Source organism: Gadus macrocephalus, chromosome 11 (assembly GCF_031168955.1).
Source record: "Gadus macrocephalus chromosome 11, ASM3116895v1".
NCBI classification, from domain to species: domain Eukaryota; kingdom Metazoa; phylum Chordata; class Actinopteri; order Gadiformes; family Gadidae; genus Gadus; species Gadus macrocephalus.
The window spans coordinates 17149009-17165070 of NC_082392.1; the positions used below are offsets into that span (position 1 = coordinate 17149009).

The following is a 16062-nucleotide window of genomic DNA, read 5'->3' on the forward strand; positions in this document are numbered from 1 at the left end:
CTGAAGTGCTCCGCTGCAGAAACACCGGTTCCGAAGAAGCCATTGTTCCAATGGCCCGTCCCCCCCCATCCATCCCACCCACCCAATCTATCTGTGCTCGTTCTTGACCAGCACTATGCTCCCGTGGAGTTCATACTCTGCATTTTAGCCAACTGCATTGTGTCCACCACACGCTGTACAGATGCAAAAGTACACTTCGGCCCCGGCTTAGATAATGTTTCTCAATGCAGCCAAGCAAAAAACGCCTCTGGTTTTCACCAGTTATGAACGATAAGTTGCTTGCTTAAACGTTATCTGAATTGCTCTAATGTTTTATAATCGTCGGATTCACAGAAGCTAGTTCGCCTGCTTCCCCCTTACTTCCATGTATGCGGCCAGTGGGGCTCAAGAACAGAGCCTTCGATTCTCAGGATTCACTGTACAAGAGTCGGCCTGGTCTCAATGTACACCTTTGGATATGGGAACCCAGACAAAGAGCCTATATCCCATAATGTTGATGGATTCCTGGAAGTGTCCAACGTGTGCTATGAGAGAAACCCATGAAAAGTTGATAACTCTGAAATCCGCTGCAATAGAATCTTTAAGTACAAGTATCAAAGATTTATCCTGAAGAATCTGAGAATAACAGCATTCACAAATCAACGCTATATCCTGGTTACAAAGCGTATTTTTGCGAAGATGTCTCCTTCTCTAATGTCAACGACATTAATGAATAAGCACTGTCTGGATGGCAGCATTGTCCACAACTACTATTCACCCTAGACAGTATAGAATGAAACAAAAGAATATGTATGAGGAGTCTACAGAAACAGAAATATATATCTACAGAAATATTTAGAAGATGGTTAGGGATATGAGAAAAACCAAAGCTTCTTGTGAGTATGTATTTTCATTTTTGAGCATCTCTAGTGCACTTTGTTCTGTCTCCTGGTTTTACTCTAGATGTGTGTATCCATGTTCTGCCATAATTAAAAAGAAAAAGTGTTCTACATTGCCAGACTATTTAATATGAACCACTGAGCAAGTGATTGATGAGGTTTCGTGATTAATTAATGTTCTGGACCTACAAAACACTTCAGCGGTCTTGCTGCGTTTTGGGCCACGATGTCTCCATATTCCCCACTGTTTGGAGGTGTCTCCTGTGTAAGGCTGTGCATGCAGGACAGGAGGGACAGTTTGGTGCAAAACCAATACATTTGAAAGGAAATCTTTTAGAAGTTTTGAATTATTGACAGGCTCGCCTTGAGCAAGATTGTTGCCTCCGGAAATATAAAATATGAGCTGTCTTATCAATAAAATATCGTGGCAGAAAGGGAAAAACAGGAGCACAAGCACTTCCACACACACACACACACACACACACACACACACACACACACCCACACACTTCTCTCAACCGTAAGCTGCAGGAAAGAAAAACAAACACAAGTCCAAAGCCAGCAGGTGTGAGATTTCGATCAAGGATGAAGAGCGAGGACCAGGTAGGTGGCGGTTGGTAGCTCAGTATTCCGCCCGTCACCCTGGCTGGCCGACAGTTTAGTCTAATACATTTCCTCTCCTTTACCGCTAGTTCATCTAAACTGTTATCCTTGGGCTCCAGAAAGGGGGGTCGGAACGAATCGCAGGAATTTCTTCTCTACATACCTTCTATCTATTTCCTGCTCTTTCATTCACCGAGGGCATGGTCCTTGCCACCGATGACTAATGACAACAAAGGGGACTGAGGAAGTGTGTACTGTGGAAGGTTTGTTTTAGCCAAATAGTGATTAGCCAGATGCGGTATCCAAAGAGCTCACTCCTTTTTTTAAATAACTCCTCTGTGGTGGGGTTAAAAGTCCCTTAAAGACCATTTTGTGTCACAGATGGGGTCCCCCGCCTAGATCATCACCACTCCGTCTCGTGTGCGCTCAGCAGTGTCATTCATGGCAGAGCACATTCAGCCGTTCATTCATCTCAGTATGTCTTCCCCATTGTCTGAGATGGACACCGCTTCGCCCCCCTCCCTGCGGTGCTGTTTCCATGACGGCCTGCAATAGGAGAGTGGACAATAGAGAGAGCGAGAACTACGAAATATACCGGCATATTCAAACGCATTCAAAACGTTTTGTTCACTTTTAGACATGAGGTACGACGGCGCCATTGACAAGGATTGTCGTGACCAAACCATCTCTCTCTCTCTCTCGCTCTCTCTCTCTCTCTCTCTCTCTCTTTCTCTTTCTCTTTCTCTTTCTCTTTCTCTTTCTCTTTCTCTCTCTCTCTCTCTCTCTCTCTCTCTCTCTCTCAAGCGTGCCCCCCCCCCCCCGATCATTACCTTCAAGTCCCTCCTCATCCACCCAACATGAGGTTCTGTGCTCTGATGCTCCCTCAATTGCCCCTCAATTCAATTACTGGCTCACCTGACAGACTGCGGTAATTGATTGTGCCGAAAGAAATGTATTCGGTGCTTAAGACGCACCAAGGCCCTTCACATCTTTTGGACACATGAATATGGAAATCCCTGTTCAATTCGATTTATCCCCGCTCTTGACGCAAATGTTACTGAATTGAACCAGTTAGACGTTAAAATGTTTCTCCTGGAAGGGCTTTCTCTGGTAATAAAGACTGCTTTTTTTGGACCAAGGTGAGCTATGTAGCAACTGCATGTGGTTGTGTTTTATTCGCTAATGTTATTTCCCTTTCGAGGTAAATTCAAGCGTATGGATAGTGTGAAGTGTGTACTGCCGGTTTTCAGTGGCGGTCATGTTCCTCCGCAGTGCACAGTTTAGCAGAGGGTGGGCGGCGCTAAGTGAATCTTTGGCCCCGCCTGCCGGGAGGACTAGGGGCCTTATCTTGATAGGAGGGGTTGACAGGTACTGCATCACATTAAAGGCCTTACCAATCTTCTCTGTCACATGAACAGCAGGCGCCACACAGATAGAGCTCACACACAAACTCTCTCTTTCGTGCTCACAAACACAAACGCACACATAAACACCTTTTATTTATTTTCGGTCCCTTTTGCTTTTTTTGGCTTTCCAGTTGTCATTGGATGCACTTTCTTCTGGGTTTTGCAGACACATGAAGACACGGTTGCCTTCAATCCCGTATGTTTTATGAAATGCACATGTACAAGCATTTATATGAACAGTCTGCACATGCTTCTATTTACAGCAGCACATTCCTTCATCTCTAAAGTCATCTTTATTCTGATGTAAGCCTTTCTCAATCTGTTTTAAAACTTGGCCCAGAAGTTCTTGACCCTCAGCTTCTGGGACCAACTTGGACTTAAATAAGCCGGGATATATACTTGATTGCCAAACAAACATTAACGTCAAAGTGAGGAGTCTGATGGTGCTAGTGAATGATAGTGACATGCGATTTTGTTGAATGTGAATTTCCTGGTCTGATGGGTTGCTTTAGCGCTCATATGAACAAATGCGAAGCGAGGGTTTTCTTTAGGTATTTTATAATATACATTAGCTATTGTTTGAAAAGCACGAGTGCTGCACGGCCACTGCCGATCCCCATCCCCGGTTTGAGTGGCTCTGGCCGATGTGACTGGAGGTCTGAAACTGTCTGTCTGTGTGTGTGTGCGTGTCGGCAGGTGGAGTCCACCCAGAGCATGATCAGGATCCTGGGGCTCTCCGCTACACTGCCCAACTACCTGGATGTGGCCTCCTTCCTCCACGTCAACCCCTTCATCGGCCTCTTCTTCTTCGACGGCCGCTTCAGACCGGTGCCCCTCGCCCAATCCTTCATTGGCGTCAAGTCTACCAACAAGGTGAGGCCGCCGTGGCTCACTAGTACCATATGATTGTCAAGTCACGCCGATCACGTATCGCAGGCCAATCGGCTGATGTGCAGTAGCCGGAAGCATGGAGATGTTATTTACAATGGTGTTTGACGTGGGTGAGTGTTTTCGTCTTTTTCTAGATTCAACAGCTCCATGACATGGAGGAAGTGTGTTACGACAAGGTCTTGGAGCAGATGAGAGGAGGCCATCAGGTAAGCATTACTTGCAAGACATCATCAGTGGATGGTGTAGTGGGCGGGTCCCTGATTCGATCCCCAGTGTTCAAATCACATGATCATCAGATTTAACATGCAACATAACATGTGATTTTAACTCGTGTTTGCACACCACACCTTTCATCCTTTTTGTGTCATTTAGTTGTCCGTCTTTTGAACGTGTCCTCTTGTATGTCTGTCTATAAATGTGAAAAATATTATTTTCATTCCACGCAAGACAATCATGTATTCATAGTGTGATAAAAAACCGTAGTGCAACTTGGCCACTAATAATAACCATAATCCCTTGCATCGAAAAAATTATTAAATTCCCCCACTACTCTAACCATCATTCTGAGCTCTGAGTTTATTCAGCCAACCCCACAACACTTCCCTGCCAACACGTGCCTGCACACTGACATACATCATGTATATAATTAGTGGACATGGCATCTACTACACAGACTCCAACACCGACACTGAGGATCCTCCCAGCGCCGCACTTCACTGTTTACCCCTTATTTCATCTTCTTCATGCCACGTAGAATTGGCAAAAAAAACGTATTTTAGTGTTTTTTAAAGCTGTAACAGTACAGAACAAAACCGTTCTATGAAGAGGCGTTTTCATACCTTTAAGATACTTTAGTCAACTTTATATTTATTCTTTTTGCATGACTACTACCTTCTACACTATCTTGGAAAAACATTCTTGCCAACTCCTTTGGGGTTGGAACACCTGCTTCCTAAACTCCTGAATCCAACGCCTTATCACGTCCAACACATCTCCTCCTCCTCTTCCTCTCCCCTCTTCTATCGTTCCTCCCCTCCACTTCCTGCATCCACTCCAGCGGCTCCCAGGTACCTATGGGAGACATCAGAGCTGTGGATTCAGCCCGTTCCCATTTAGCTCCCATCTGCTCAATGTGTTCCAGCTCCCCACTGAGCATGCTTATCTCGTCTGCACCATTTTGCTGCACGGATGTTGACACACTCACACACACACACACACACACACACACACACACACACACACACACACACACACACACACACACACACACACACACACACACACACACACACACACACACACACACACACACACACACATTCACACACACACATAAACAGCGTTGTAGACATGCTATCTTTCCACTTTCCTCACAAATTCCTAGACGTTAACTGGAAACACAGGCCTTTCTCTGGCTGGCGAGAGCTGTCTGTGGCCATGTGTCATCCCGAGTCTACTCCCGTGCCAGCGAATCCTCCACCACCATCGGTCTGTTGTAAACTAAACGTGGATCTATTCTGGATTCATGGTTGTTTGGTTGTTGGGGCCTGAAAACCCATCTGGGAAGTATCTTCTCTGACTTGATATTAAATTGTCAACAGTGGATGTGACATATATGAATTTCATCTAGGAAGAGGTGATGGATACAATTTTCTTTATTACATTTTTTTTCCACTACCTCCGTATTCCCCCCGCCACCCCCATCTTTTGCCTCCCCCCCCCCCCCTCCCCTTTGTCCCCCCTGCTGGGGAAGCAGACCGGCAGACAGAACTTTAATAAGCTGAGAAGCCCGCAGGTAACCAGCGATGCTACTTTCACACAGCGCAGCGATGCTGATAAAACACCTTCAGTAAATAACATTTTCCGCGGCGGTCTCTCTCCAGGTGCCATACGTGCGAGGCCTGGCTTCGGGCTCACAGCCACCCCCTGGTTTGGCATAGCATGCCTAATCGCGTGTGAACAAGGCTGAAAAATGAACCACAGCGGTAGTCGGTCATAGCCAGCCAGAGCAGGACAGACTTCTGCTATTTTTTTTTAATTTCTTCTTAGCATGCAAAAGCAGTAAGATCCGGTGGCCTTTTGTCAATCCATCCAGTCTTGAAAAGGCCACGGTATTTATGCAAACGGATGGTCATTTACTAAGCCTGGCAGGCAACCCTTTAGTTTCATAATCGTCAAGCTGTGACATGGTGTAGGTATGATGACAACGGTGGAATACCTTGGCTTAAGCCATGGTGGAATCTTCACTGGATGTGGGTGTTTAACAGGATTAGGATTAGTGCAGGCGAGGGCAGATGGGTAATTTATGTAAATGTCATTCATTCTCTTCATCGCTATCATTGAAAGGATACCATTCCGAGCCATGGTCTATCTGAGACAGTTGTCCCTACCCTTTGGACCTCAGGTGAACCACTAAAATGTCATCAAAACCAGTGCCAGTGCCCCTGTTCTGAACCACGATCCAGATTGTAAGACGTCTGATTTGCATAGGGGTGTGGCTAATATATGTGCTGCTTTCATTGCTGGCACGGATGATCATTTACATCATCTACGAGTATGAGGATGAAGAAGGTTTCACTACAATAACTAGAAATCCATGTGGTTGATGTAACTAAATTGACACCATTATGGATGAGTGTAATAATCTTCCAGGGAAAAAATAGGACATTTTGCAGAGAAAATGCAACTAGAAGGACAAAAGGTTGGTGTATTTTATGAGCCCCTGGCAGCTAAAGATCATAATTCTCTGATTACATCAGTTCCTCCATCGTCCTTTTCACAAGGTGGTGTCCATTTCAAGATTTGTACCAATGGAAGGTACATATTTTGGAATAAGGATATATTTATGGATGCCAGTAAAATTTGTGCGAATAGTCTTCTACAAATATGTGGACAGGATACAATTCCATTCTTCTATATTATCTATTGAAGCTGCCGTGCACAGCGTGCCTGCAGCTTAAAGCTAACTAAAAGGGAAAGTCCTGTCCTGCTTCTCCTAAAGCTCCCTTCCTACTATAGCTGCATGCCAACTTCAAGGTAATATAAATTGCTATACCTCTGAGGCGCGCCACAGCGGGAACAAAAATATACATGGCTTACTTTCTTCCGCATCTTCCCGCACAGAGGCTCAAGCCTGACATCACGCGTCCCCGCGGAAGGTTCACACAGTCCAAAACTTTAATTTCCCTGGAAAGGATATTCCAGTATTGTCTCTCCTCGATTCCTTTTTCCATTTTTGGGTTTACATCAACCCAAGATCCTGTTCCTGTTTCTCTTTCCCTAAGCTCGTCCCGAGGCTCAGTTAACAGGTGATGTGCTGCTGCACCGTGTGTCTCAGGTGATGGTGTTTGTCCACGCCCGTAACTCCACGGTGAGGACGGGCATGGCGCTGATCGAGATGGCCAAGAACCGCGGGGAGGCCTCCTTCTTCCAGCCGGACCACGGCGCCGACTATGGCCAGTGTGACAAACAGGTAGGCGCACGCACATACACGCACACTCGCAAAACATCACCACTGTACAAATCTACATCATGTGACATGTTTGAACGATGCTTTTACATTTCAGCATCGCCTTACTTAGATTTTTTAAGCAGGGTCTGTGATGCCGCTATTGATGCCAAACCAAGCGCCAGTCTGCAACAAAGACCAGTCCAGAACATTGTGCTATATGTCAGTATAAGACTTGTTTTCACATCAAACAGCATTGTGTACACATCAAAAATTGCTCATCGCTAGAGAAAGAACAGAGAAAATAACTAGGCCTGTGGATAATTTGGCCTCAAACATGAGGCTTGCTTGTGATTTCCTGTACATCTCATACAGTCTCTCTCTCTCTCTCTCTCTCTCTCTCTCTCTCTCTCTCTCTCTCTCTCTCTCTCTCTCTCTCTCTCTCTCTCTCTCTCTCTCTCTCTCTCTCTCTCTCTCTCTCTCTCTCTCTCTCTCTCTCACTGCCCTCCCCCTCTCTGCTCAATTTAACTTTGAAATGCTCCTTTTGTACCCAGCCCAATTTCTGTTGTTTCTGGGCCTTTATTTATGATATTCAAAAACCGAGGAAAATTTAACCGAAGGTAAAAGCTAAGTGAAATTGAGGTCAGGAACCTCTTCAGAGTTGGTCCGAGCCACCGGGAGCCGTAAACAAAAGTAGAAAAAAAAAGCAGACATGCAAGACTCAAGAGATGGGTCCATCTCTGTGGAAATTAACCTCACCGCCAGCCGGTGGAGCCTCCTTGACCCCTGCCAGGGCGGTTAATTAGCACATTACGGCGCATCCGTGTTCTGCATCGGAAGCCCGCTTCACATTCATTCACACCCTGCCACAACCCCCCCGACCCCCACGCGTCTCTCAGGTGTCTCGGGCACAAATGGCCGGCACGCACACCTCAACACCGGATCTGGAGCCGGCCGTCAGAGCGCGACAGATGACTACTAAGACCCTTTTCACAACGCTTAGGCCAATGGAGGTTCATGCAAAGTGAAGGGTGCTTTTTCTTTATTTTCCTCGACTCCATGCACGGCTCGACGGCTGACACCAAGACACCTACGGAGCGAACGTACAAGACACAATCGGAGAGAGTGGGGGGAGAAACGTGTTTATTCCGGCTGCCCGGGTGTGGCGCCTGCGCGTCTGGGCGCCCTAGTGCCAACGCGCCCCCACACACAGCGGCAGCCTCGACCCGACGTGCGCTCCGGCGTGCACGTGTGTAATTAATGGTCTCTGCGCCGCGTGAGTACACAGAGGTGGAAAGTGGGGCCCAGTCAAGGCTTCAACTCCCCTATTTAAATCCCCTCCTCCGACGCGAGGCGCGGTGATAAATTTAGTAACCTTTTCCCTCGGCTCCCCGGGGCCTGAGCCAAGATTGATGTGTCTCTAATCTCTTCTCTATTTAAATGGGATATGTATACAAATCAGATCACTTTTCATGCCTTCTAAAACTGGAAATAGAGCCTAGAGAGATTATGGGGGTGTTGGGGAGGGAGGGAGGGAGGGAGGGAGGGAGGGAGGGAGGGAGGGAGGGAGGGAGGAGGGATGTGGGGGGGGGGGCACTAAAAATGGTTCGTTGTTGCCTGGTTAGTCTTTGAAACAGGATTTCATTTCATCGCAGCCTATTTTTTCTTACACCGAAAGCGGGGATTGTGTATGTTGCCAGACTTCAAACAAGCGCGCGTGTGTAGATGTGTGGGAGGGCGGATGTTTGCTGATTGATTTGTGATTGCTGTATCGGCACTTAGCCGTGCAACCAAATAATAACATTAAGTGGTGTCCCAAAGTAGTGGTAGCTTCCATTAGTTCCTGAGAGTCCAACCTGCCACTACTGATTGGAGGGGGGGAATTGGGGGGGCGGTTGCACCGGTCGGATCCCACTCTATGCCCACACAGATAATGCACGGCTTATTTGTGCACTGGAAATTGCCCCTACATTAATATTTAAAGGTGTTTTTTTGGTTTTTTATCTCAGATATGCATATGCAGTTAAATGAAGCACCTCTGGGTCACTCCTATAATTTAACATTTCTTTATCCTGTGTCAAAAGTCAGAAGTGATTCTGCAGTATTTTTCTCTGCTAATGTTCATTACTTTAGGCTTTATGTATACTTTAGGCTGTCGATCACGCTGAGATATCGTAAGGCGCCCTCTTTAATAAGAGGGTGCATCGTGTTAATATTCAAATGGAGGACTCGGTCTTCTCCTTCAGATAGAAATATGGCAGAAGCTTCTCAAATGTATCTCGGTAATCTACAGTTATGGGTTTGTATGTATCTGTTGGATTAGATGCATTTAATTGTAGTGGTGTGCTACAATTAAGTCTATTTTATGTTCAGAAAAACGATGCGTAAACAGACAGACAGTCAAGAAAGATGCAATATGCAAGAAAGACAAAGCAACGACTGCCTGTCTGCTACAGTGGCCTCGAAACCCTTCAGGAAATATGGAAATTGTTGTTATTTGTCATAGTTTTGACGGTACATTTTTGCAAGGGTTTCTCCACACACCCAGTCGTGTGCCTTGGATCTATCCTCACAGATAGCATAGACAGACAGACAAATCCCTTTATAGCTTAACTGAACCCCAATCACATATTCGTAAAACCCTCAGTGGAGCAAACCATCGTGTCGCGCTGTGTGTCGGCAGCGAGGAGAACCTCTGCCCGTGGCGTGCCCCTCCAACGAGTGTCTCACGCCCTGCTGCCATCCCCTGGCCCACCCCTACGTTCCCCCGTCCTTTCTGCACTTCACATCCCCTGCCAAGCTCCCGTCCAGGCCCTCTCTCTCTCTTTTTCTTTTCCTTTATTTTTCTCCCAGCCAGCCGTCGGATGAAAGCAAGGCTTGACTTGTCATCGCTTGTTTCAGGGAGAGACAGACAGAGCTCTAGCGTAGAGGCAAAGAGACACCTTGTGGTCCCTCAGGGGTATTGCACAAAGCATGTTAAGTCCCAGCGGGAGCTGTGAACCGCAACTGTAACGTTACTCAGTAAGGCAGGCAAAGTATTATTTTGAATCTGTATATTGTATGGGTAAACACTGAACCGCGCTTCGTTCATTTAAAGACGTGTGTGTGTGTGTGTGGAAGCAAGGGCTGAGGTTAGCGTCGGAGGGGGGGTATCATCGAGCCTGTGATGGAGGTGTTTAGGCGGAGAGAGGGTGCAGCTTGGAAACGTAGCAGGAGGGGCCGGCGTCCAGAAGGTTACAGATGTGCCGCTTTGCCTGCCCGCACCGGGGCGATCACGCGGGCCCCCCCCCCTTCGCACTCGACGCGTCCCCAGCTGCGCGCTCCCCTTTGATGGGCACGTTTTTCTCCTCCCCCCCCCCCCGGCCCCAGACGAGACGTCTCCGGGGAGAGCCGTGCGTCGGGCACCTCCAGGGACTCCGCTCATTAAGGCCCCTGTTTGCTTTCGTTTGCCGGCTATTTTTACACGGCTACTCCTGTTATTGTGTCAGACCCGTGGCAGTCTGTCACAATAGCCACGCTAATACCCGTCACTTGCAGACTGATCAACAACGCTGAGCTGAAGCCTGAAGGCGGCAGGGAAAATGGGCCCCCCGGGTAGGATAAAAAGAACACAAACCTCAGCCACACGAACAAACACACACACACACACACACACAACACAAACTGCGAGAATCAAAGCCTAAAATAGATCACATATAGTCCGTCCCGGATGCGTAGATGTAGGATGCTAAACCCGCATACTGACTCGGGTTGCTATATATATTGACTGTAATCTGCAGTGCCGTAGCCCGGGGGATCGGCCGGTGTTCTCATGGTAATGCAAGCCCAAGTCCATTTTCCTTTTTTAATTGCCTCATCATCAGCAGTAAAACAGCTGACTGGAGGCTCGACGCGTTCCGCTGCGCCACCCACCGCAGAGAGCCGTGCTTACAACAAAATAAAACGCCACCGTGTGCGGACTTCCTCTTGTCTTCTCCGGCCTGCAGGACGGTAGACCACAGTGCACGCACACAATATTAAAACACACGTACACTCATTCCGGTGCACTCATACTACCCTTAACCCCCCCTCATCACCACACTCACACATAAAGCCGATGAAAGAAAAACAAACGTCACACTTCACACGTCACACAAATTGAGCCAGGCAGAAATGTGTCGACGGATGCAGAGCATGTGAGGGTATTTATTATAAGAGCGATATGGAGAGAGAGCCACAGAGGAAGTGAGAGGCATAGAGAGAGAGACGGAGCAGTGGAGTAGAAAGAGAGAGAGAGAGAGAGAGAGAGAGAGTTGGAGAAGTGGAATACACAGATAGACGTATAGAAACAGGGAGAGAGATGGAGCACAGGGGGGGGGGGGGGGGGAGAGAGAGAGAGAGAGGGAGAGAGATATGCAGTGGAGGACAGAGAGAAAGAGAGCGATGGAGAAATAGATGGAGCGGTGGAGTACAGAGAGGGAGAGAGAGAGACATGGAGAAGTTGATACACATATAGATGGAGACATATAGAAACGGAGAGCGAGAGAGATGGAGAGCAGTGGAGGACAGAGAGCCAAAGAGAGAGATGGAGAGCAGTGGCGTGTGTGTCTGCGGGTAGCTGCATCTCGTCCGCCCACTCGCTCGCATCGCGTCCAGTGTTTAAAAGCCTGTCAAAGCGAAGGGCAAACATTATGACCATCCAGGGTCCACAGAATGAAATCAACAATTAGACACACTGGCTCCATTTGGCTAAGTAAATGATCGCTTGATCGTCACAGTGGGGGACATGAAACGGGGAGCCAGTTATCCGCCGCTCAGCGTCACGTGGCCCCCAGTGTCATCTCTTATCTCTGTGGTGGAGCTGTGCGCTTTGAAACACCCAGACATCGGCTGTCCCTGTGAAGCCACCGCTCCTCAACGCATCGTTGGAACTTTAGTAGGGGGGTGAGGGGGTCAAATTAGGAAAGGCTTTATCCGTTTGTCAAAGAGTCAGCATGGATATTTTGAAATACAGAGACGTTTTTGGCATTTTAGGGTTAGAGATGATTGTGTCGTGAATGTTATGGGGCATCGTGTGTGTGTGTGTGCGTGCCCCCCCCCCCCACCCCCCCACTTGACTGCATGTGTATGACTATGTATGCAACAGGAGAGACTCTGACACGCTTTTGGGCAAAACAGGTTCTGCATTGATCCGTGATCGTGATCGATAGATGGTTCTGCTGGATTGATGGACGGAGGGATGGAAGGTTCCATGCCCTCCTCCAGACGCCCTCCCAGGCTGAGGGGGGGCGTCTGGAGGTGGCCGGGCCCTAATGAGTCCTGATCAGGAGCTTAGGGCCCTGCCACCTCCAATAAGTGGACCACAGTGCTCCCATCAGCGGACCACACTGCTCCCATCAGCCCCGCCTCGCCTCGCGTTAGAGGCCCGGCAGCGAGGCCGTAACACGCTGTGACACCTCAAAGCAGGAGGCTGCCCCCCGCGCATTCTAAACAGCCTGCACACACACACACACACGCACGCATGTCGTAACACACACACACACACACACAAACACACACACAATACACAGCACATGCAACCATATATAAACACAAACACACATGTGCATGCAGTAACACACACACACACACACACACGCAATACACAGGACATACAAGCACACACACACACACACATGCAGTAACACGTACATAGGCAATATACAGCACACGCTAGCATATATATACTGTACACACACACACACACACACACACACACGCACACGCACACACAGAATCTCCGCCCAGCCTTTGTCTAGGATGTAGATAACAGGAATGCTCCTAATATTCAGTCTCGATGTGCACGTTGGTTAGTCCGAAAGGCACAGTTGCTGTACATTGCGTGTCATATTCTTTTTCTTGTCAATGTTTTCGGTCTACATAGGATAAGGTTTTTCTTTAAAGGTCAAGGCACTAATTGATAAAACTCTTGGGAGGTGAGGTTATGCAATGACGGAGATTGAAGGGCGTTGTCCCCTCTCAAAGTTGCTCAGGATTTGAATAATTTATGGCTTTATCGTGTCATAGTCATTACTGAAGCGTGTTTCATGGAATAAATTATACATGAAGGATAAAGGACTGGGCATAAAGGATAAATGAGGTGGCCTTGGATGTCATGGAAGAGAAAGAGAGACACTGAGGATCATTTTCATTTCATACATTTTTTAGCAGAGAACAGGTGAAAGCACACATTATTTATGTCCTCTGGATGGTTTTTGTTAAAATCTTGACATTGCACTTCCAGTCAATCACAGAAATGTAATCATTGCTTGCTAATGCACTGCAAATGATGATGATGATGATGATGAAGTTTAGCCATTGGTACGGATGCTGATATGTACTTTATCACCATGCTGTATAATAATGATCTTATATTAGTGTTGCTTCTATGCACAGTAATGTACAAATCACAACGAACCAACATATTAACCAGAGAGTTAATATGAGAGTTGTTAAATTATATAAATCAAATTATATAAACAAGTGTTTTCTTTGATGAAAGACGTGCAGCAGTAAAACCCAATCAGAATTTATTTAGATACCAATGTTTGGAGTGTACTTAGTGTTCGACCACTATGGTTGATAGCGATAATTAATGTGCCTATGACGTCAACCTAAATACTTAATTTGTTGTTGAGGCTGCATGTAGGCACGTGATGTGGTTTAGCCCAATAAGGTTCCCACGTCTTATGTCATTCTTTTCCGACCAAATGTGAACCCTGTTTCAAATAAACAGGTCCCGCAAACTCCCTTACACTTAAGTTTGAAGATCCCCACTACTCGAGGGCCTCAATCCCTCTCCACAAAGAGATACGCTCGCCTTCTGAATTGTACACACACACACACACACACACACACACACACACATTCACACGCACACCTTGATGTAATGGGCTTTCCATCATCATTTCAGAGGCCTGGTGGACTCTGACCTCCATTTAGACACCCAGAAACAGAGAGATAAAGCTCTGTGATGAAGGAACCTTCATGCTTAAGACAGGCCATGACCTCTTTCCCAGCCCACATCACATTGCAATCCTTACACCTTGCCTGGTACATCTGTGCGTGCGTGTGTGTGTGTGTTTTTTGTGTCTGTTTGTGTGTGTGTCGGCATTCCTATTGGTGTGCACACTGGTCTCTGTTTTTCTTTAAATCTCTATCACAGAGAGTAAGGAAGGGAAAGCCCTCCAAGGCTGTCACAACGTGTTAACCAAATACCCTGGCGAAAAGACCCTTATAAAAAAAGAAAAAAAAAAGAAGAAAAGCTACACCTGGAGCTGTACTCCAGAAAGTCAAAGTAGCACGGTGCGTAACTTTACCTAAACGAGACCCTCTGACAGATGCATCTTCATTCCACTTGAGCCAGAAAAGGGCACCCCCGGTTGCGCTCTCGTGTTTTCCTCCCCAGACGATCACTCACTGCTCTACCGGTATAGGTCAGGTCCACTGTATTTGTGCAGCCCCTAATCACCGTTGCAGCCGCACAGGGCTTAACTCAAATATGGCCCATATGTTATTTATTTATTATGACGCCCTCTTGTCCCTGTGCCGCCAGATCCAGAGATCCAGGAACAAGGAGATGCGGGAGATGTTCCCGTCCGGGTTTGGGATCCACCACGCGGGCATGCTGCGCACGGACCGCAGCTTGATGGAGAGCATGTTCTCCAGGGGCTACCTGAAGGTGCTGGTGTGCACGGCCACGCTGGCCTGGGGCGTCAACCTGCCGGCGCACGCCGTCATCATCAAGGTGGGAGGAGAGTCTATGCCTCCAGGCTATCCGCTCTAGTCGGTTTTATGACCGACTCTATTTGTGTGCGTTTGCGCGTTTGTGTGCATGTTTGCATGCATTTCACCTGTCTGTGTGTGCATCTGTGTGCATTTGTTTGCGGTTCTGGGTGGGTTCATGTGTGCGGGCACGTGTGTGTGTGTGTGTTTGCGTGTGTTCACGGTTACGGGCACCTCTGTGCACCTGTGTGTGCGTGTGTGTTTTCATATGTGCGGGCATCTGTGTGTGTGTGTGTGTGTGTGTGTGTGTGGGTGCGTGGGTGCGTGGGTGCGTGCGTGCGTGCGTGTGTGCGTGTGCGTGCGTGCGCTTGTGTTTCCCTGCCAAGGCAAAAGACAAAAACACCATCATCAAGCACTCTTGACCCTGTATCCCCTCCTCTTGTTTCCGTGGTAACGCAGGGCACTCAGATCTACGACGCCAAGCGGGGCATGCAGGTGGACCTGGGCATCCTGGACGTGATGCAGATCTTCGGGCGTGCCGGCCGGCCCCAGTTCGACAAGCACGGCGAGGGAACCATCATCACCACCCACGACAAGCTGAGCCACTACCTCACCCTCCTCACCCAGCAGAACCCCATCGAGAGCCAGTTCCTCAACAACCTGGCCGACAACCTCAATGCAGAGGTCTGTCTGTCTGTCGCCCTGTCTGCCTGTCTCCCTGTCGGGCTCCCTGCCTATCTGTCTGTCCGTCTTTCCCTCTGTCTGCCTAATTGCAGCGGTAGGGGGCTATAACACCACAGGCCGTCCTTTTGAGATGGTCGGGTGCTGTCATTTGTTTCAGTTTCACAAACAGTAGCAAACAATAATACTGCAGATTTTTTTGTAGCAGTGGTTCTGTGAGTTGGTAACCTAGCAACGCTAGGGGGTCTGGGGACATGCCCCCCCGGAAGAAAGAGATTTTTGGGGGTAAAATGTACAGATTGAGCTTCCAAATATGACATAACAACCAACAGAGTCAAGGTATCTGCTGAGACCCGATCATTGTGCAAATGTGCCTTGAACTTAGCAGAAACTACTTTTTAATTTTTTACCT

At 47.7% G+C, this 16062-nt stretch overlaps 1 protein-coding gene across 3 annotated transcripts in view; it reads left to right on the top strand.

Annotated features, from left to right (window-relative positions):
* ascc3 (activating signal cointegrator 1 complex subunit 3) overlaps positions 1-16062 on the top strand; it is a 99570-nt gene that overhangs the window by 47702 nt on the left and 35806 nt on the right. For all 3 annotated transcript variants that reach the window (XM_060065226.1, XM_060065224.1, XM_060065225.1), the window contains exons 12-16: positions 3584-3760; positions 3913-3984; positions 7116-7250; positions 14800-14991; positions 15429-15653. In XM_060065226.1, the coding sequence (XP_059921209.1) occupies positions 3584-3760; positions 3913-3984; positions 7116-7250; positions 14800-14991; positions 15429-15653 (801 nt within the window). The remainder of the gene's footprint in view (positions 1-3583; positions 3761-3912; positions 3985-7115; positions 7251-14799; positions 14992-15428; positions 15654-16062) is intronic.